This window comes from Lithobates pipiens, unplaced genomic scaffold, assembly GCF_037356315.1.
Source record: "Lithobates pipiens isolate NorthernLeopardFrog02 unplaced genomic scaffold, aLitPip1_a1.2 Scaffold_8, whole genome shotgun sequence".
In the NCBI taxonomy this organism is placed as follows: domain Eukaryota; kingdom Metazoa; phylum Chordata; class Amphibia; order Anura; family Ranidae; genus Lithobates; species Lithobates pipiens.
In genome coordinates, this window is record NW_027507903.1 from 498552422 (window position 1) to 498575476 (window position 23055).

Below are 23055 nucleotides of genomic sequence, written 5' to 3' on the forward strand. Positions count from 1 at the left end.
ACTCTTGCTCGACACGTTTCGTGTGTACCACACGCTTCTTCCGGAGCTATTAGTTCTGATCAGTTAACAAAAAACAAAATATGCATACTATAATCACAGTACATAAAACATTACAGTTAAACTCTTGTGCACTTACCAGTCTGTCTCTCTTTGTTGCCCACTCCAGAGACAGCAGAGCGGACTTGGAGATGGCAGATGCCTTGGTCTGCATAATGCCATCAATGGACCATACTTTAATCACGCCATCAACATCCAAACTGGCTACCCTCCTTCCCGAGCAATCCACCCTGTGGGAAGAAAGTACAGGAACGGTTTTGGTGAAAATCTCATGCTGCTGAATACACATTAGTCCAAGTAGTAATTCTATTTCGACCCAAAAATCTTACACCAATCAGGGTATGTAGACTAAGAATGTGATGTCTCAAAAAATGCTAGTCAAGCAGCCACAGTCAAAAGGCTTCTTCTCATTGGATACATTGTCATCTTCCTTTGTTTTCCAATGTAAACAAAACTGATGGTCATGAGAAAAATGGGTAAAATACATTCAGGTAAATTATCACTAATGTACTATACTCCATTTAAATAATCTGAGTGTCGTAAAGCAGCCCGCATCAATGTATGTGTTCTCAAGACAAGAACAGGATTTTATGGAAAAGAGGAGTGAATATATTTGCCTCAATATATTTATGAACTCTTGCACAATCATATACATACATACATACATACATACATACATATATAGCTAGCATATACATGCAATGCCAAGCTGTGGTTTCCAAAGCGAGCAAAGTCCTTTCTTGTATTAAAGTGGAACTGCAGTCTGCTCACAGAATTTGTAATAAAAACCATCTTTGCCATTCTGTAGCTTCCCTCCACTCTGCATATTATTTGATATATATACTGGGATTCTGTACTTGCCAAATATGCTGCAGAAATCTCTCTGCAAGCAGTCTGTCTGCAACCGTTTTAACTGTGGGCAGCTACTTCCTGGATTTACACAGACACACACCTCCAGCTCTGCAGCTGTCATTGGCCCTCATGACTCACCCCCCGGCAACATCTCTCTCAATATCGCTCTCTCTGTGCATGATGTCAAAAGCCTAGGCTTTTTTTTTTTACCAGAAAAGAAATAGGAAGTGGGCTGTATAAAGTATTCACTGGCTGGCAGAAAAAAATATTTTTACTATCCAAAGTTAAAACAAGGGCAGAAGATTTATTAAAAAATGATTGTAGGTCCGCTTTAAGAGAGGCATGTATGGACTCCAGAGAGCGAGATATCATTTTGCCCCTGTTCAAATCATTAGTAAGACCTCATCTGGAATATGCAGTTCAGTTTTGGACACCAGTTCTCAAAAAGGATATCGGGGAACTGGAGAAAGATTAAAGGAACTGAATTTATTCTCTCAAAATGAGATTAAGGAGGGATATGATCAAAATGTAAAAATACATAAGTGGTCCATATAGTGAACTCTGTGTGGAGTTATTCACTTTAAGGTCATCACAGAGGACATGGGGGCACTCTTTAGGTCTAGAGGAAAAAAAGATTTCAGCAGCAAATACGGAAAGGTTTCTTCACAGTAAGAGCTGTGAAAATGTGGAATAGACTCCATCCAGAGGTGGTTCTGGCCAGCTCCATAGATTGCTTTAAAAAAAATGTGGAACTAGATCCATATGAGGACTGTCTTACAAATGTAACACAAGATGTCATTGATGAACTTCTGATGTCAGAGGATGAACATGAAGAGGATTTTAAAGGATTTTAAGTACCAGAAAGTCAACCGTTTATCATTAAAATTACATCGTTTAAATCAAATCTGATGTTAAGTCTTTTAAATAAATGGTGTTGCCTCGGAAGGGGGTAGTCTTATATGGAGAGTATAGCCCAAACCCAAAAGTTTTCACTGGAAAAATAGGGTGTCGTCTTATACGCCAGCAAATACGGCAAGTAAAGTTGATCCAGGGAAAATTTGATTGCCTCTCGGGGGATCAGGAAGGAGTTTCCCCTGCTGTAGCAAATTGGATCATGCTTTACTGGGGTATTTCACCTTCCTCTGGATCAACTGTGGGTGAAGGATTATGTATATGGGTTTGTATTTTTTTTGGTTGAAGTAGATGGACTTTTTTTTTTAACCTGACTATGCAACGCGTTTCTGCTGAAAGCATAAAAAAATAAAAATAAAACTCATAGGTGAGAACCAGACCAAAGACATTTTAGTAGCGGCAGCATGCTTTTTTTTGTATCACCTGTCACAATGGGGTTAAAAAAAAAAATTAAAAAGAATGCACACATTCTTTAAAGCGATTTATTTTTTCTTCTCTTTAACCGCCTCAATACAGTGCACTTACACCCCCCTTCCTGCCCAGACCATTTTTCACCCTTCTTCGCTCTTACAGTTTGAATGACAATTACTCAGTCATGCAACACTGTACCCATATCAAAACTTTTTTTCACACAAATAGAGCTTTCTTTTGGTGGTATTTAATCACTAGTGGGGTTTTTTTTTATGCTATAACTAAAAAAAAGACCATACATTTTGTGGAAAAAAAATGTTTTCTTTGTTTCGGTCATAAAATTTAGCCAATTAGTAATTTTTCTTCATAAATTTTGGCCACAAATTATAGCACTACATATCTTTCGTAAAACTAACCCAAACTAGTGTATATTATTTGGTCTTTGTGAAAGTTAGAGAGCGTACAAACTATGGTGCCAATCACTGAAAATTGATTACATCTGATCAGGCTTTCAGTACATCAGGTGTATCTCATTTCTTGAGACACTAAGTGCCCGTTCACACAGGGGCGACGCGACTTGCAGCGCGACTCACAGACGCGACCTGCACACGACTTCAGCGGCGACTTGCAAAATGACTTCTGTATAGAAGTCAATGCAAGTCGCCTGAAGTCGCCCCGAAAATACTACAGGAACCTTTTTCTAAGTCGGAGCGACTTGAGTCGCTCCTATTAGAACGGTTCCATAGTACAGAACGGAGCGCGACTTGTCAGGCGGCTAAGTCGCCTGACAAGTCGCGGTAGTGTGAACGGGCACTAAGGCCTCTTTCACATGACCGATCTGTTCAGGTACGCCTGTCAGTTTTTTAGGCGGACCTAAATGGATGCTCCATAGACCTCTATGACCCCATTTTATGACCTATATGACCCCATTTTGGAAAGCATAAGCTACAGATAGGTACTATGAAGGGCGCGACAGGTATTTTGATGGGTAATGACAAGTCCTCTTTATTGGGGGGAGGGCAATCAGTGTGATTGGTGTACACTGTAGGCGGTAACGATAACGAGATGTTACTCCTCCTCACACATGATCAGTGTGTGAGGAGACCCAGGTAACATTTCATTACCAGTTTGTTGACATTTAGTGATGGGCTGTGAAAGAATCACAGCCAATCACATGGTAAACAGCCGCTGGCCAATGGCTGTTTAACAGCGTTGGTGACGAGAAGTGTTCCCAGGAACATGCCGTCACCGACGTGATCACGTGCATGCACTGTGCAAAGTGGGGCTGTACCACCTGTGATCACGTGGTTAACAGCCATGCCTAATGGCTGTACAACCCCCTCGGTGGACATTGGTGTCTCAGTGTCAACAGGGATGCGCACGCACGATCGCGCACATTCCACGTTTAAATGGGAGGACATCATATGATGCCCTCCCAGAATGAGAGGCGCGCCGCCTGGCCGTCATGGGACAGCCAGCGGTTAAACAAACATGTTATACTTACCTGCTCCCTGTGATGGTTTTGCACAGAGTAGCCCAGATTCTCTTCTTCTGGGGTCCCCCACCAGCACTTATGGCTCCTCCTGCCTTTGGAGTGCCCTAATAGAAAGCTGCAAAGTATATTATAGAGTGCCACTATAGCAAGGTAAAAAAAACTTCTGCCTTTAGAACCACTCACATCCTGCCCAGGACTACATGTCCCATGAGGCATTGCTCCTCATACATTTACAAGTTCTCAAGCACTTAATGACATGTAAACAAATAATGCATTCTGTATGCAAGCCAACTAATTGGTTGACCGATTAATCTATTATGGAAATAGTTGACAGCCATTTTCAAAATCGATTCGTTGTTTCGACCGACCCTAATGCGCTTCTGCTGCATTTTTACAATGCATTTCAACAAGGAGGTGCGTTTTTGGAGCACTTTTTTTAACTGATCAAAAATGCAGCAATGCAGCCTTATATATATTTTGTATTTTAATTTTTTTAAACTGTCATTTGGTGCGCCTCTAAATCCTTTCCTTCACTGGCACTCCGGAAAAGAAAAACACAGACTAATGACAGGGACCTGAGGGCAGCATAGTAGGTGTCAAAAGGCCTCAGGTTGGGCACAGGGTTCCAGCCCATGAATAAGACATGATTGTAGGGGACTCTTACTTCCTTTAAAAAGAAAACGTAGTGTTAACTATTCACATATCAAAGTTTGTATTTTAACTGTTTAACTATTTGGCCTGGTATTCTGCTTGTGTACTATATAGTTTGGCATATTGGTGACAAAGCAGGTACCTGCAATGCATGATGGACGAGTGGTGCTCTCCATATTCGTCCTGGCTCAGCACTATGAAGGGTTGCTCGGGTTTCTCTCCTCTTGAACCATTTCCCCCGACACCCCTTATCAATGCCTCTACTGGGTCTTGCTGGGTTTCAGGGCGAAGCTCAGGTTCTGGCTCTGAAATTTCAGGCTTCTTCTCTGTGCTTTGCTGTAAGATTTAAAGATACAATTTATCTTGTCTATGCTGCAATATATGGACAACCAGTGCTTATCCAAACCTTACTGTTGTGATGTAGGGGGTTAATAGCAAAAAACCAGTGAGTGCAACAGGGACAAAGGACACACACACTCCCAAAGTGTTGGATTCCATAGGGCAGGCATAGTCCGGCCCGCAGGCCAATTGCGGCCTGTCCTGCAGTTTAATACCCCCCCCTTTATATATAGAGAGATTATAAAATCTCTCTTATATATATATATATATATATATATATATATATATATATATATATATATATATATATATATATATATATATATAGATATAGATATAGATATAGATATATAGAGAGAGAGAGAGAGAGAGAGAGAGAAGATATTGATAGAGAATACAATAAAATTATATTATAATATAAAATATATAATAAAATAAATATTTTATAATATTATAATATAAATATATAATAATATAAATATTTTATAATATTATAAATATATAAGAATATAAATATATTATAATATAATATAACGCTCTTCACTACACAGCCACAAAGGCAAGAGAATTCTTGTTGGGCAGTGCATTATTGCTCAAACACACTTAGACTGAATTTTAATGGTTCAAAGAGGTCAGGCAAAATGGTCAGCCTTCATGCATGTTTACTTCATCAAATCTGGCCCTCTGAAAAAAGTTTGGACACAATTGCCGTAGAGCCTTTGGGCAGTGGTTTTTGTTCATACCAGCAATCGGAAGCGCTGGCCTTGGGAGAGGTATTTACTATCTTTCCTTCCCCTCGGGCACAGCTTTTATTGCGACTTTAAAGGCCTGTTTCGGTTGGCTTTTGTTTGCTTCAAGCAGGTTTTGTATCCCCGTACACGTCTATGGTAGTGCAAAACCCAGGAGGATGTCGACTGCACCGATCAACGAATTCTGAATAAACTCAAAAGTGTCAAGTTGATGCCTCAAAGCACCTGTGATAAAAAATTAGGTACTTCGTTTCATACAAATTTCAGATCTATATGGAAGATACATATATTTTGCAGTGACACTTTGCTGTGGTGTGTAATGTATGCAATTTCCAGCAAGCCTAAATTCCGTTTCCATAAACTTTTTTTTTTATATCAATTTTTATTAAGAGTTTTACATTGTAATTTTATGTAATTTTATTTATTTATAACATTTAAAAAAACAAAAAACCCATGCCCAAGTAGGGCCTTATCCAAAAGGCACAAACAATTTTTCCAAAGCACAGTAAAGAAAAGAGTAAAATCAGTTTACGTTGTGCAATCTGACATACAGAGTTACATACTGACCGCTGACTTTCAGTGAATAACCAGATAAATGGTGTTAAATCCAGCAGAGAGGTAGCAAAAATTCCTAGAGTAGCAGGTCAACAAAAGAAACACAAGTGGATTCCACTTAGAATAACCAGGGTTCCGAGATTTTATGGATTTTTTTGGGACATCCCCTATGCTCATTAATGCTAGTTAATTCTTCCCTCTGTAGTTTCAAGTGGACAGCCACCCAGCATTGTTAAACTGTAGGAGGGGAACAGAGCCCGCACCACGTCCAAGGAATGCAAAGCCACCTCTTTGGGGTGTGACGGCCAACGACATAAGGTAATGGAAGCACAATGTCCTCATTTAGATGAAAGGCCGAAACAAGCTTTTGAAGAAACAAAGGCTGCGGACGCAGCACCGCCTTATCCTTGTGGAGGATCAAGTAGGGAGACTTACAAGGCCGCCAACTCAGAAACCCTCCTGGCAGATGTAATGGCCACTAGAAAGACTACTTTCTGAGAGTGTCAATAAGGGAATCTCCGTAATGTTTTCAAAAGGTGGTTTCTGAAGCACGGAGAGCACCAGATTCAGATTCAAATTTCACGGAGGTAGCGGTGGTCGAACCGGAAGGGCCACATGTCGAACCCCCTGAACAAGCGTACTCACCAATGAATGAGTCACCAAGGGATGCTGAAAAAATACAGCCAAAAGCTGATATCTGCCCCTTAATGGTGCTTAGACAAAGAAAAGGTAAAGTAGTCAGCGGGACTTCAAATGAGGCCAATCACTATATAAAGTTAACATTTTCAAACTGTTCACATCTATTCAGCTGACATCACCATTGCATTCGCCCCAACGAAACGCGTCGGGCTTACATAGATGCATGACGTCCATACAGATGATTTTATGTCTCTTATTTTGTTTTACTTTAGACTTTTTAACATCATTCAGCCCTTCCAGTGGCCCATGTTGTGCAGGACTTATTTTTACTTTGTTACGCCTATTACCATGGTGTCAATATTTATATGCAGTTTTCAGCATAACCTGCGTGTATGCGATTCTGTAAATGCATTTTTGTGGTATTCAATGTTATGCATGATTTCATATGGTATAACAACATTTTCTTTGCCAAGACTGCTTTTGGTATACATCTCTCACTCAAATTCCTCTTTTTTTTTTTTTGGAACCCAGAAAATCAACACGGTTTTATATCCTACATTTTTACTTTATATAGTAACTGGCCTCATTTAAAGTCCCGCTGACCACTTTCCCTCTGTCTAAAATTTGGGATGGAGGCCAATTACTTTTGGTACCTTGGACCCTGTCATTCTTTATCTTAAGGGTGCTTAAGGCAAGTTTCTGATCCACTCCTCACTGCAAAAACAGCAGAATCCTGGAAACTGAATATGTACATGGACGCCACCCCATCTCCTCACACATGTAGATGTAGGCCTTCCATGTACGATGATAAATCTTCCGAGAAGATGACTTCCATGCCCTCAACATAGTGGATATTACCGAATCCGACAGACTTCGGTCCCTTAGCACCTAGCTTTCAACAGCCATGCTGTTAAAGCAGGCTGAAGTATTGGACCTTGCCACAGAAGGTCCTCTTGCATCGGCAGTCGCCAAGGAACATCCACCACCATTCGTATTATGTCGGCATACCACGGACGCTGAGGCCAATCTGGAGCAATCAGAATTACCGGAATGCCCTCGGCCTGGGGGGGGGGGGGACCATAAAATTTGTTGATAATGCCCCCATGGAGCCACCAACACATCTTCCGCTTTCACCCAGGGATCCTTTGACCTGGCCACAAACCTCTGTACCTTCTGATTGAGTTCAGAAGCCAGGAGATCCACATCTGGCGTGCCCCACCTTAGGCAAAGGAGCCAAAACACATCCGGGTGTAGCGACCATTCCCCTTGGTCCAGCATCTGCTTGCCAGTTTTCTACGCACAGAATGTACACGGCCGACAGAAAAGGCATGCGGCACTCTGCCCCGCGACCTCCAGTACTGCAGCCAAGCTCCTTGTTCCTCCTTGATGGTTGACATACGCCACCACCACGGCGTTGTCCGACTGGATCCGGATGCCCCTGCAGCCTCTGTGACCATGTGGCGAGGCACCAACTGATTGCCTGAAGTTCCAGCACGTTGATCGGCAGGCAGGATTCTTCCTGGGTCCACGGACCCTGGGCTGACTGTACGCCCCAAACTCCCCCCCCCAACCAGTCAGGCTGGTGTCAGTTGTGATCACTGTCCAATAAGGAGGAAGGAACGACTTCCCGGACCGAACAGCCAGCAACCTCAGCCACCAGGGCAGGGAGTCCCCCACTAATTGGCTCACTCAGATTTGACAATCCAGGGACAAATGGAGATATGTCCATCTTGACAGGATCTCCTTTTGCAAGACTCGAGTGTGGAATTGAGCATACAGTATCGCCTCGAAAGTGGCTACCATAAGACCCAGGACTTGCATGGAAAAACGCAGCGACGACCCCCTGCGAGACACCAACAACTTCACCGCAGCTTGAAGAGTCTGCAGCTTGTCAAAAGGAAGAAAGACTCTCGCCTCTGAGGAGTCCAAAAGCAGGCCCAGGTACTCCAGGCGTTGCGTCGGCACCAATACCGACTTCTGTAGGTTCAGTACCCCACCAAACTCCCAAAGAGTTTGCATGGTGATTGCCACATTCTCCCTTAATTCTGAGGAGGAAGCTGCCCTCAGGAGGAGGTAGTCCAGGCAACCCACGATTGCGATCCCTTGCTGCCTTAGCAAAGACAAAATTGGGGCTAGCACCTTGGTGAAGACCCTCAGTGCCGACGCCAGGCCAAAAGGGAGAGCTACAAATTGGTAGTGGTCATCCCCGACTGCAAAATCGCAGAAACGTCTGATGCTTGATGCATATGGGGACATTCAAGTATGTGTCCTTGATGTCCAGGGATGCCAGAAAATCCCCCTGATGGGAGTGCAGCGACTACTGAGCAAATCGGTTCCATCCTAAACCTTTGTACTTTCACAAAGATATTGAGGGCTTTGAGGTCCAGGACCAGACGGACCCCTTCCTTCTTTGGGACTACAAACAGATTGGAGTAGAATCCCCAAAACCTTTCTGGTGTCAGTACAGGTACTATCACCCTGCGCAGCAGCAGGTCCTGTACTTCCCCAAACAGGGCCTCCTGACGAGCCGGAAAATGATGAAGGATGAAGGGAAAAAATAAAAAAATAAAATCTGTTTGGTGGACAAGAAAGAAACTATCTTGTATCCTGAGGAAACCAGTTCGCAGACACACTGGTCGGAAAGTAGGGAGGTCCACCGGGCTGCAAACTAACGAAGATGATCCCCCCCACCCGAGAGTCGGGTGGTGCAAACCTTCATGTGGTAACAGATTTGCTCGCTGGCTTGTTTGGCTTGCTTAACCAGGGACACTTTTGTCCCTCAGCAGGCACATTGTTGGACTGGGAACGCTTACCTGCCGACCCGGGCGGACGAAAAATCTGCTTCTGAGTGGAAAAGGAGGGCCCTTGCCTACGGCATGGCTTCTTCCCATTTCTGGACTGTGGGAGTAACGTAGCCTTACCCCCCCATAAAATTCTTAATGTTGTCATCCAGTGAGGCTCCAAATAGCCTCTCACCCTGGAAGAGCAAGTCCGCCAGTGCTTTCTTAGATGTCTGGTCCGCAGACCAGCATTTCAGCCGAATCAGGTGACTTAGCACTACTGCTGATACTGAGAGCAAGGGGGCTGTATCTAAGGCCGCATCACAGACATACTTAAGGCTCCACGCAGAGAGGGGCCATGCAGAAGCCTGTTGCTTCTCCAACTCACGGTGCAACAATTTTGCCCATTCAGTAAGCGTCTGTGATTCCAGGGTCGTGGCTAACACCGCCCGCAATGCTGACTCCACCACAGTAACCGATCAACCGTCTTGGCCCTTCTGTCGGCAGGGTCCTTGAAAGCAGGAGTCCCTTCTACCAGAATCGTGGTTATCTTATTTAACCTGGATACGGGGGGGGGGGGGGGGGGGGAGGGGTCAACAATCGGAGATGTTTATTTTTTCAGGAGATTCTCCTCAAAGGGGTAACGCACCGCTATGCTTTTCGGGACTGCGGTTTTCCCCACTCCTTGTAAATAAGTTGGGTAAGGAAATCCCTTAGCCATGCGGGCCACCTTGTGGGACCTGAAAGGGACCGACACCTCTGTAGATGCCCCCGCCGTAGCCTCCATTTTTAGGGTATCCCGCACCGCTGTAATAAGTGCTCCCACAAGCACCTTTTCCTGCGCTGACCCGGACACAGAATCATCCTCACTGTCCGAACAGTCCTGATCTGCATCCTCCGATAAGTCAGAACAGGGGCCGCCTGTCACAGCGGGGCCCGAGTCTGACTCAGAGCTTTCCCCTAGAAGACGGTGAGGGGGGAGGGAGGAGTTTACCCCCCTTGCGCCCACACAGCGCTTCCACCCTGCCAACAAAGGCCTCCAGGACTGCCGACAGAGCGTCCATAGGCACCGCAGGTGCAGGGGAACCAGTTGCAATAACAGGGATGTCATGCTCAGCTGCTCCATCCTGAGAAGACAGGTGGAACCATACTTACCCCTCCTGCAGGGACTGCTGGACGCATTACACAGACAGACCCATCACTTGAGCAGTACGGGGTGGCTGTTGGCCATGGCACACTGTGACACAGACAGCAGTAGCCCCGTCATATGGGTGCCCTGGAGCATATAGCTCACTGGCCGCCCCTGGATCAGACGGGGCATGTCCTGGCTGACCAAGCGCATAGCTAGGACCTGCTCACGCTCGATGGCCAGGCTGGGGAGAGTACCAGGATCTACATTATCCAGCCTGTCACCCAGCCCAGCTGTTGATTGTAAATCACAAATGCAGAAAAAAGATAATTCCCAGGACCAATGGTCCCACTGGGAGCCAGGTCCTTCTACACTAGGCAGAAAATAACGGAGCTGCTGGATGCAGTGTGAGGGATTATAGCCAGTAGGACCGCCCTGTGGGCGGTATTGTGCAAGTGTTGCCGTTTTTGAAACTTTCTGCCTAGTCCTCTCCTAAAGGGGTGATATAACCCTAAGGTCAAGATGAAGATGCTGTGTGTCAATGAACGAAAGAGAAATAAAACAATTGGGACGGTTGCCACTGGTCATCCTCCAACGGATTTAAACCCTCCTCCCACCAACATCTACAACTTATCTACACCTGGGCATTAACAGTTGTTTGCAAAGTAGAGTACAAGTCAGCTATCAGTCCCTTATTGGAACAAGAGGTAAACACTGCCATGGTGAGAACAGAAGATGGGTTACATTTCAGAGGAAAAGTAGCAGACCGACAATGTAAAGCTGAAGGTATTAAAAAAAAAAACATTTTATGGAGACATATGGTACCTCTCTGCCAGAACATGAAAAGGCAATCAATACCACCCCACCCCACCTCTACCGATCCGAGAGCAGATATGAATGAGTGATACCTCCAAGAAACAAAATCCCTACGTTTACAGAGTTCAGATAGCAGTGAGTTATCCCAAACAGGCATGTACTGCGTATACCTTATATGAGAAAAATATATCCCAACAGATTCCCACTGCCATGAAACAGAGAATGATGAGAATTCACGTTTAGCCTGAAATTGACCCAAACCAACAATTCCACTGGTGGTGTCTAACAAAAATGGGATAAAATTATACATTGAGAAGGGTCATCCTCAATCAGCTCAAAGCCATCCGTAAAAATGTTGTAATTGGGAGGCCAGATAGCATAATTTGGCATTAGGGACCGCAAGACCACTTCTATCCTTAGAGAGTTGGAGCGTACCAAGTTTAATTCTAGAGTGGCCATATTTCCATAATAATTCCCTGAATTGGCCGTCTATGGTTCTAAATATAGGCTGTGGAAGCCATACTGGACAGTTGAGAAACCGGTAAAGTAATTGTGGCATCCATATCATCCTTCATTCAGACGTTAGCTCATGTTCAGCTGGTATAAACATTTTTATTGAATGCATCCATGTGTTCATATCTGGGAGCAGTAATTTTGACAACATTCACGGTATGGCTGGAATATCAGCCACGAAAGAGTCAGGTAAAGATGACCTCTGCTCACCTGAGACTGTGTCTTGGCGAGGAGCTCTTTTCTCTCCTGCAACCGTCGCTGTCTCTGTTGCAATAAGGTCGGATCGCTGGCACTGGGCACACCAAGAGCACTCTGCACGCTCTTCACCTCCTTGGGTAGGCTGAGCACCTCTTTAGTTTTCTGGGCCTTGAAGGTAGAAAAGCACCATTATTAAATACTGATCAGATGATATAACAGAAAACTAAACCATCTATACATTATAACAGCAAGGTAGAGCAAAGTGGCTGTGTTCATTCTGTTTAAAGATACACAGCAAACAAAAAAATCGAAAAACCTTTAAACACTAGTGAGGGTACACAGCATATCCACCGATTGGCTCTCATTTTCATAATATGCTCTCTCGTTGCGTGGATATCTATATTCCTAGTCTGATACCTTTTTATCCTATGCTATTTTTATCTTCCGATAGCGCTAACCCTAGAATGAAAAATCAGGCAGAGTATTCTTTGATTCTAATAATGCCCTTTATATGAGCCCATCTGTAGTTTCGTACTTGTGCGCAGCTGGTTCTCCAGTGCTCACTTTTTTTTTTTTATCTCATTTGTGTATTCTTTTCTCATATCTTTTTTCTTATATTTTCTAAACTTATTTTTCTTTTTTAGTCTGTAGTTTCGTACTTGTGCTTGTCTGGATGCAGAGAAAACACATGGGGCTAATTTCTCCCGTTTGACCCCGCTCTCAGTACACAGGTGTTGTATCTACTGTGAGCTGTTCTATGCTGCAGTTTGTTATGACCAAGGCCTGAGAAAGGGCTGAAACACATCAAGCTTGCTTTGGATTGGATTCCTTTTTATGTCTTGACGGATCTACAATAGATTACATAACGTTTCAAGCTTTAATATACCATGATGCCGAACTGTTTCTATTATCTATATTGTGGAGTGGCATGTGCAGCAGCCCAGGCACAGCTATTTTACTCTGTCTAGTCAAGTATATTTATTATTTGGTTAGTAGAATCACATTTGTTTAGTTTGAAGTATGGGGTTTAAAAGACCTCAGCTCTCTCTCCATAAAAGAGGACTTGTCATGCCCTATGCTATCATCACAAGGGATGTTGTTCATCCCTTGTGATAACACTAAAGTTGATCAAAAATGATTAAAGGTACAGAGTAAAAAAAATAAATAAATAAAGCCCACCTGTGCTCACACGTAAATGGGAATGCACTCATAAGACCCACACGTACATGTAAACAGTGATCACACCACATGTGTGAGGTATTGCCACAAATGTCACAGTGAGCAGCAAGTCTAGTGCCAGACCTCCTGTGTAAATCTAAACCAGTAGCCGGTAAAGGCTTGTAAAGTGTCACCTATAGAAATTTTTAGGCACCGTTCCACGTGCGTACACAATTTAACCACTTGCCGACAGCTCACTGTCGCTTGACAGCGGCAGAATGGCTCCCCTGCGCAAATTGCTGTAGCTTTACGGCAGCCGCTTCAAGGGGTATAGGGGCATGCGCACGCCCCAGGATGTTCACTGGGCAACCGTGATTGCTCCTGACAGAGCTAGAACTGGGGATGTGTCTGTGTGTGTGTCTGTCTGTGTCCCCATTCTGGCAGGGGAGAAGAGACAGATCGTAGATCGTTTGTTCCTAGTATATAGGAACAATGAACTGTCTCCTCCCCCAGGCAGTCTCACCCCCCTACAGTTAGAACATGCTCCAGGAGAGAACACATTTAACCCCTTGATCGCTCCCTATTGTTAACCCCTTCTCTGGCAGTGACATTTATACAGTAATCGGTGGCTATTTTTAGTTCTGAGCGCTGTATAAATGTCAGTGGTCACACATTAGTGTCCGATATGTCAGCCGCAATATCGCAGTCCCAATTAAAAAAAAAATAAATAAAAAAATAATAATGATATGCCATAAATCTACCCACGCTATAACTTTTGTGCAAATCAATATACGCTTATTGGATTTTTTTTTTAAGCAAAAATATGTAGAAGACTATATATTGGGCTAAACTGAGGAAGACATTTTTTTTTTTTTTTTAATTTTGGGATATTATAGCAAACATTTAAAAAAAAAAAAAAAAAAAAAAAGATTGTTTTTCAAAGTAGTTGCTCTTTCGTTTATAGCGCAAAAAAATAAATAAATAAAAAAAAAAATAAAAAAAAAAAAAAACACACAGGAGGTAATCAAATACCACCAAAAAGGAAGCTCTATTTGTGGGGAAAAATAGTGTGTGTGTGTGTGTGTGTGTGTGTGTGTGTGTAATAATTATATATATATATATATATATATATATATATATATATATATATATATATATATATATATATATATATATATATATATATATAATTATTATTATACACATACACTTTTTTTTTATTATAATATGTTTGGGCATTCCAAATAATTTTCTAGCAATTATTTATATATTTTTTTAAATGCAGATTTTTACATGTATGAGAGAAATGTCAGAATCAGATCAAACTTGAGGCGGTTAAAAACGGAACATAAACACTTAACTTTATAGTAAATTATAACTACTGGCGACTGTAGTTTGCCTTAGAAAACTGCACAGATGTCACTTGCAGAGACATCAGTTTTCATGCACGTCACTTATGTGCCCTGTTGACACCAATGATGATGTCAATTTTTTTTCCTTGCAGAAGACAGCATACATGTTGCAGATTCCTGCACAGAGAAAATCTGCACGTTGTGGTGTGAACAGGGCATACAAAGAATCGTTTTCTTGAGCCCTTGCAGAACACGTACAGAAAAAACTGACATCTCTGCACCATAGTGTGAACAAGGCCTTAGTCTGTTCCTTAATTACTGCAGGAAAAAAAAAAAAAAAAAGCCTACTCAAGAGGTCATAAAAACAAAACAAAACAAAAAAAAAACACAACATTAAAGGTTCTTAAAGGGCTGGACCAGCAGTATTTACATCTGTATCTTACCTGATTGTTTGGTGGCTCCTTCTTAAGTGGCAGCGCAGTGGAACTCTGCGTTGGCGAGGATATGGTAGCTGGAGGAGGCCTGGAAGGCACGGCTTTTTTACTCTGGGGGAGCAAGGAGGAGAGGAATCCAGAGGACTTTTGGGACTGGACCATTGATCCAGCATGCCTTTGACTTGATACCATGTTACTATGAAAGATAAAAAACACCAAATCCTTTATGAAGCATCTGGAGCTTCCTATGATTAGTATGCTAGTCTTGTAGCACTGGTGTCTAGGGTTTAATTTCTCCTATGAATGCTGTTTTTATATTTTGTATGCGTCCCACCCAGTACTTTTTTAAAAGGACTTTAGTTTCCTTGCTTGATCCAAAACAAGCAAGCAGGTGAAATCAAATCTAAACTAGTGTGTATGTGTGTACATGCTCGTCCTTACATCTATATTAGTAACATAAGACTGTAAGCACACGCGGGGATAGGCACTAAAATCAGTGCCCAGTGTACACTGTTAGGCACAGATTACTTAATGCTAAACTAGATGAATAAAATTAACAGGTAACTAAACCTGCATCTCACCAGTACTTCACTTACAGCTCAGAGTCCCCCAGCCGATCCATGTTGGAGACATAATGAGGCAGCTTGTGATGCACTATGGGGCCATCGTCACCTTCTTTTCTCAGTCTGTGAGCCTCCGCCTGAAGAGCAAAGATCTAAAAAACAGAGACAGGGGTCAAAACACACAATTCACAATTACTTTTTTTTTTTTTAAATAGTCACTTGAAACAAAACGTCACAAAAAACATCCTTTTTGGTTATCTTATTTCCATGGAGATAGGTTGCCTCAGGACACAACCCAATGCTGAAAGTGCTAACACATCGTTAACATTATGCAATAAATTAATAAATGACAATCAATGCAGAACAATAACGGATTCGATACAGTCCATAAATCCTTAATAGTTCATAAGTTTCAAAATCTTCAAGTGCAGTTTCACATTTCCATTGTGCTGTATAAAGTGCCAGGTGCAGTCCGCGCTCCCCTCGGTGTGCCCTCTCACTAACCAGATATAATGGACTCCCATGACAGAAGTCTATTAAAGCTTGTGTGGATAGCTGGGCTCTGTTGTCCCACAGGCCGTATCTCAGACTGTAGCATAGTTTGTTCTCAGTGTACCATCATAGGATATTAATAAATGCCAGAGAAAGCGATTTAGCATAATACAGTTTATTAACCATAAACAAAAACAATATTCACTCACACGTTAACATTGCAGCAAGTGTAAAAACCAATTCAAACAAATTGAAAAGGCCATGAAGAAAAAAAAAAAAAAAAATATTTAGTTCTGCGAGTACTAAGATTGAGGATTCAGAAGAGGTGAACCTTAGTGCACCTTTAGAATCAGACACAGGAACAGGCTATGACAAAATTTAGTAGTCATTGAGCTGTTCATTCAGATTAGGTGTGTAAGGGAGGAGTTTGACTCTATATACTTGCATATACCACCACCCGGGGGCATCCTTTGATACCATCTCATGGGAGGGACGAAATGCTTCAGTTGACCGCAGGTGGCGAAATCATTTACGGCCGGCGAGACGCAAGTTAAATGTTTTTAGACTTGCTACAGTGTTAACATGCGAGTGGATTTGTTTTTTTCTTTTTAATGGTTAATAAAACGGAATTATGCTATATCGCTTCCTTTGCCATTTATTCATATCATATGACGGTACACTGAGAAAAATCTACACTACAATCTGTGATACAGCACATGGGACAACAGAGCCCAGCCACCCACACAAGCATTTGTGACTTCTGTCATGGAAGTCTATTATGTTTGGTGAGTGAGGGCACACAGAGGGGAGCACAGACTGCACAGAATATTTGTTTTTTTTAGCACTTTATACTGCACAATTAAAATTTGAAACTTCACTTGAAGATTTTGAAACTTATATGAAGGATTTATGAACTCTAATCAGTTATGTATTATCATTAATATCGTCATTTATTGCATAATATTAATGATGTGTTAGCACTTTCAGCATTGGTCAGCGTTCTTACATTGATTTTCACATTCAAAAAAGGCACATTCACCTTTTGAGAGCGGCAACCCATTTATTAAAATGTATTAAAATATTTTTTCACGCAATTTCTCACCCATCCATTAGCGGAGGAGTATATACTGGTGTGTTACACACATCTATATACCCACAAACTCTTGCCTGAGGGCACAGAAGGCTCCAGTCAATGGAGTAACCAAAAGGGTCTTGGTCAACAAAAGGGCCTACAGAAGTTATGAGCTTGTTACCATTTTCTTCAGTTAGCTCCCAGCTATCAAGCCAAAGGTGATCACTTTTATGGCACTGTAATGTGTGCTTGATTGTCAAAATAGATCCTTGATGTCTACATAAAGATTGTCACCCGTGAATGCATTTGGCAAAACTTTAGAGGACACAGGGCTTCCCTCTTTAGCCCTATACCACGCTAGGAGTCCTCAGTTTTGCAGTAAGCAATGTAGAATAACACAGTATAGGAGGGGGAGAGCACTCTGTCCTGTACGCCAATATATATATATATATATATATATATATATATATATATATATATATATATATATATATATATATATATATATATATATATATATAATTTACAAGTAAAAATTCCTTTTGGCTTAATCCTACCGTACAGGACACAAGCTTAATATTCATAAAGTGGATATAAAAATTCTACACACCCGTTACGAGGTCAGATTTCTGCGATGTAAAAAAAATAAATATGAGACAACGATAAATAATTGTAGAACTTTTTCAACCATTAAATGTGACCTATAAACTGTACAACAATCTTTTAGTGTGCACACCCTTAAATAGAGGTCGACCGATATATCGGCCGGCCGATATTTGCCGTTTTTTAAATAATCGGCATCGGCCGATTCTGCTGATAAAAAGCCGATTCTACAGCGGGACTTTGAAATGACTTCTGTAAGAAGTCAGTGTGAGTTGCTGAGTTGTCATAGCAACACTTTCCTCCTCTCTGGGCAGACTGCCAAGAAAAGAACTAAATGTTACAATGTTTACACTGAATGAATGAAGTCATCTCTGTGTAGAAGTTCTCAGTTTAACCATTTAAATACTTTTCTTACACTTGTTGCTTACAAGTAAAAATCCTGTATTTTCTGCCAGAAAATCACTTAGACCCCCAAAAATTATATATATTTTTTTTTAGCAGAGATCCTAGGGAATAAAATAGCGGTTGTTGCAATATTTTATGTCACACGGCATTTGCGCAGAGGTCTTTCAAATGCATTTTTTTGGGAAAAAAATACACCATTTAAAAAATAAAAATAAAATAAAAACAGTAAAGTTAGTCCATTTTTTATTTTTTGTCCAAAAGTTTTGACTACCCGTTTTTATTTAATATATAGGTTTTTTTTTTTTTTTAATCTAGATCATACATACAAGTAAACTGATTGGAGGTTTGTTTTGTTTAATAAATGTTTAAATGTAAGAAATTTTCTGTATCACTTATGAAGGCTGCTTTCACACTGGAGCGGGCAGGCGTTGATGGTAAAACGCAAGTTTTAGCGGCGCTTTACCATCATTTTAGCGGTGCTATTTGGCTGCTAGTGGGGCACATATAACCCAGCTAGCGGCCAAGGAAGAGGTTAAATGCGCCCATGAAGCACCGCTTCGGCAGTGGTGCCCATTCATATCAATGGGCAGGAGTGGTGGAGGAGCGGTATACACCACTCCAAACGTGCTGCTTGGAGGACTTTTTTTTTCTTTTTTTAAGATCCTGCCAGCGCATCGCCTCAGTGTGAAAGCACTCTGTCTTTCACACAGACTGCAGGGGAGCCATTTTGCAGGCACTTTACAGGCGCTATTTTTAGCCCAAAAGTGCCTTAAAAAACGCCCCAGTGGGAAAGGTGTGTTAGATCAAGGGGGATTAAAAATAAATAAATAAAATAAAATAAAATCGGCCTAACATATCGGCCCCAAAAAATTGGCATTATATATCGGCCACCATGATTTCTAAATATCGGCATCGGCCAGAGAAAAACCCATATCGGTCGACCTCTACCCTTAAACACTTTGTTGAAGCACCTTTTTATTTTAGCACTCAATCTTTTTTCGGTATGAGTCTATCAGCATGTTGACTTGGCAATATTTGCCCACTCTTCTTTGCATACACTCCAAATCTGTTAAATTGCAAGGGCATCTCCTGTGCACAGCCCTCTTCAGATCATCCCACATATTTTCAATCAGATTCAGGTCTGGGCTCTTGCTGGGCCATTCCATAACTTTAATCTTCTTCTGGTGAAGCCATTCCTTTGTTGATTTGGATGTATGCTTTGAGTCGTCATGCTGAAGGATAAAGTTCCTCTTCATGTTCAGTTTTCTAGCAGAAGCCTGAAGGTTTTGTGCCAATATTTATTGGTACTTGGAACTGCTCATAGTTCCCTCTACCTTGACTAATGCCCCTGTTCCAGCTGAAGAAAAAACAGCCCCAAAGCATGATGCTGCCATCCCCATGCTTCTCTGTGGGTATGGTATTCTTTTGGTGATGTACAGCGTTTTTGTGCCAAATGTATCTTTTGGAATTATGGCCAAAAAGTTCAACCTTGGTTTTACCAGACCATAACACATTTTTCCCACATGCTTATGGAAGACTTGCATAGCAGACATGAAGAATATGAAAGATTGTTGTCACATGGTACCACAAAGCTAGTACTCCCAACCGGCTCACGCAGATATGGAGCATACACTTGTTCCATACCAACAACATTTTGTGTTGAAGTGGCCTTCAAAATATGGGGAAATAGAACAAGGTTCAAAAGGAGGCCGTCATGAAGCCTATAACTCATTGGAGAATCTCAGAGAGGGGCATCTCTTTCATCTAAGGTCCCATGTAAAACGTCTGCCAGAGAGAGTAACTTGTTATATGGAAGAAAGAATTTTGCTTGGGCTATGCCTAGAATTAGGCCCAGGTATAAACCAAGAGAAGGTTGGGGGGCAGATTTTTAGAGGTTGAAGCATCCGATTTGTCCCGTGGACATCTGCAAATAGCTGATCCTTTAGAACTAGGTAGTCTAGATAACCTGTGACCTGGGTGCCCTAAGTTATTAGAAGGGCAAGAAGAGGTGCAAGGATCTTTGTGAATATCCTGGGAGCAGAGGAAAGGCCAAAAGTCCGATGGACTTTCCGAACGAACTTGGCCACACATGAATGGACCAAGTCCTTTTGAAAGTCCGTTCATTTTGAGTGTGATGACGCAAGACGGGACTAAACAAGGAAGAACGTTCAATAGCCAGTAGCCAATAGCTGTCCTTGTGTTGCATTTGGTCCATTGGACTAGCATACAGACAAACTGATTTTTTCGACTCGAGCCCGTCAGAAAGACTTGAAACATGTTTTATTTCTAGGTCCGTCGGGCTTTTGGGGGGGGGGGGTGGAGTCCACTGGAGCCCACACCTAGTGAGGGATTGGAACACTCTTTCAGAGCCGGAAAAACTGGCATTGGTTATCACTTTCCAGTGATATGGGAAAAACGAATTACCCATTGTCCTAGTCTGCCGGAAAGTCCAACCAGGTGTACACGGCTTAAGCGATTTGTGAGAATAAGTTCTGGGAAAAAATACTTAGATACACTTCTGATAAGTAAGGCTCTACTGTGAAGTGTTTAAAAGACTGGTGCTGAAAAACCACTTAGTGAAATACTTCTCCATAGATAAGTAGACTTCATTCCAATTATTCCCCACATATACTGACCTTCTGTCTCAGTGCCTCATTCTCCTCCTGAATGTGTAGAATTCTCTGACATTCCATCTCAAAGCTGAGAATAGTTGGGACAGGTGCAGGCAGGTTAAGAAAAGTAAAAGAATAAAGGGTTAAGAAGTCAGAATGAAACATTTAACTTTTGGCTACTGATTATGCAAATTAATATGCTTTATAGACATTACTATTATGTTTCATCATCTGTTGATAAATGTCATTATTTTGGACATGCCAGCAAAAATTTGGGGAATGGGAAGGGGGGCAGCATGAATTATACCAAATTGATTGGCAATTTTTGATGGCCAATCAGCTTTAAAAAGGGATATTAACCACTTCAGCTCCGGACCAATAAACACCTTAAGGACCAGAGGTCTTTTTGCAATTTCGCACTGCGCTGCTTTAACTGGTAATTGCGCGGTCATGCAATATTGCACCCAAACGAAATTTGCGTCCTTTTCTTCCCACAAATAGAGCTTTCTTTTGATGGTATTTGATTGCCTCTGCGATTTTTTTTTTTTGCGATATAAATGGAAAAAGCGAAAATTTTGAAAAAAAATATATATTTTCTTCTTTTTGTTATAAGAAAAATCGAATAAACTAAATTTTAGTCATACATTGAGGGCAAAATTTATTCAGCCACATGTCTTTAGTAAAAAAAATGTCAATAAGCGTATATTTTTTGGTTTGCGCAAAAGTTATAGCGTCTACAAAATAGAGTACATTTTCTGGAATTTACACAGCATTTAATTTATGACTGCCGATCTCATTTCTTGAGGTGCAGTACAAATCCCCCCCAAATGACCCCATTTTGGAAAGTAGACACCCCAAGGAAATTGCTGATGGGTATGTTGAGCCCATTGAATATTTATTTTTTTTGTCCTAAAGGATTGAATAATGACAAAAAAAAAAAAAAACATTTTTTTTACAAAAAGTTGTCACTAAATGATATATTGCTCACACATGCCATGGTTATATGTGGAATTGCACCCCAAAATATATTCCGCTACTTCTCCCGAGTATGGGGATACCACATGTGTGGGACTTTTTGGGAGTCTAGTCGAGCACGGAACCCCGAAAACCAATCACCACCTTCAGGATTTCTAAGGGTGCAAATTTTTGATTTAACTCCTCACTACCTATCACAGTTTCGAAGGCCATAAAATGCCAAAATAGCACAAAACCCCCCCAAATGACCCCATTTTGGAAAGTAGACACCGCAAGCTATTTACTGAGAGGCATGTTGAGTCCATGGAATATTTTATATTTTGCCAAAAGTTGCGGGAATATTACAAACTTTTTTTTTTTTTGCACAAAGTTGTCACTAAATGATATATTGCTCACACATGCTATGGGCAGAAGTCAAATTACACCCCAAAATAAATTCTGCTGCTTCTCCCGAGTACAGGGATACCACATGTGGGGGACTTTTTGGGAGCCTAGCCACGTACGGAACCCCGAAAACCAAGCACTGCCTTCCGGATTTAAATATAAAATGCTACCAAAAAACCTGTTAGCGATGGCAGGGATCAGGCCTGACTCTGTGATCGCTGCAGTTATGTGTTTAGTGTTTTGTAAGTGACAGTGATCGATCGATACTGCACTTGGGTGGGCTGGGCAGAGGGGCAAAACGCAGGTGCTAGCAGGTATCTGGGCTGATCCCGCTAACAATGCGTTTTTTTGGAACCCTAAACTGCTGGGGACGCTAGTATAGATCTGATCAGATCAGATATTGATCTGTTCAGATTCTATAGCACTACGGGAGGTGTATGCTTTGCGTGTGGGTGTTAGCGGTACTGGCACTAACCTAGCGCTGCCTGGGGCGACGTAGACCCTGACCCTAAAACCTAATTGATATCACCCGCCGGGTGATCAGGGGGTTAAACCTTTATTGGGTAATAAATGGTGGGTGCCCTGATGCTATAAAAAACAAACTAACCAGAGTCACCCGTAACACTTATACGGTGATCAGTGGTGAAAGGGTTAACTAGGGGCAATCAGGGGGTTCAAATTTTTATTAGGTAGTATATGGGGGTCCCTGGCGCTATATAAAAACCTGACGGGGAACCTAAATAACTAACTGGCTAACCAGCGTCACCAGTGACACTTATACTGTGATCGCTGGTGAAAGGGGGTGAAAGGGTTAACTAGCAGCAATCAGGGGGTTAAAACCATTATTGGGTAGTATATCGGGGTACCTAGCGCTATAAAAACCTGGCGGTGAACCTAAAAAAATAACTA

At 41.9% G+C, this 23055-nt stretch overlaps 1 protein-coding gene across 1 annotated transcript in view; it reads right to left on the bottom strand.

The window, feature by feature from the left end:
* WDR91 (WD repeat domain 91) overlaps positions 1 to 23055 on the bottom strand; it is an 86212-nt gene that overhangs the window by 30246 nt on the left and 32911 nt on the right. Inside the window, exons 5-10 of the mRNA XM_077469188.1 lie at positions 20812 to 20894; positions 15637 to 15755; positions 15050 to 15236; positions 12109 to 12264; positions 4521 to 4714; positions 137 to 287 (exon numbers count right to left, since the gene is read on the bottom strand). Of these exons, the coding sequence (XP_077325314.1) occupies positions 137 to 287; positions 4521 to 4714; positions 12109 to 12264; positions 15050 to 15236; positions 15637 to 15755; positions 20812 to 20894 (890 nt within the window). The remainder of the gene's footprint in view (positions 1 to 136; positions 288 to 4520; positions 4715 to 12108; positions 12265 to 15049; positions 15237 to 15636; positions 15756 to 20811; positions 20895 to 23055) is intronic.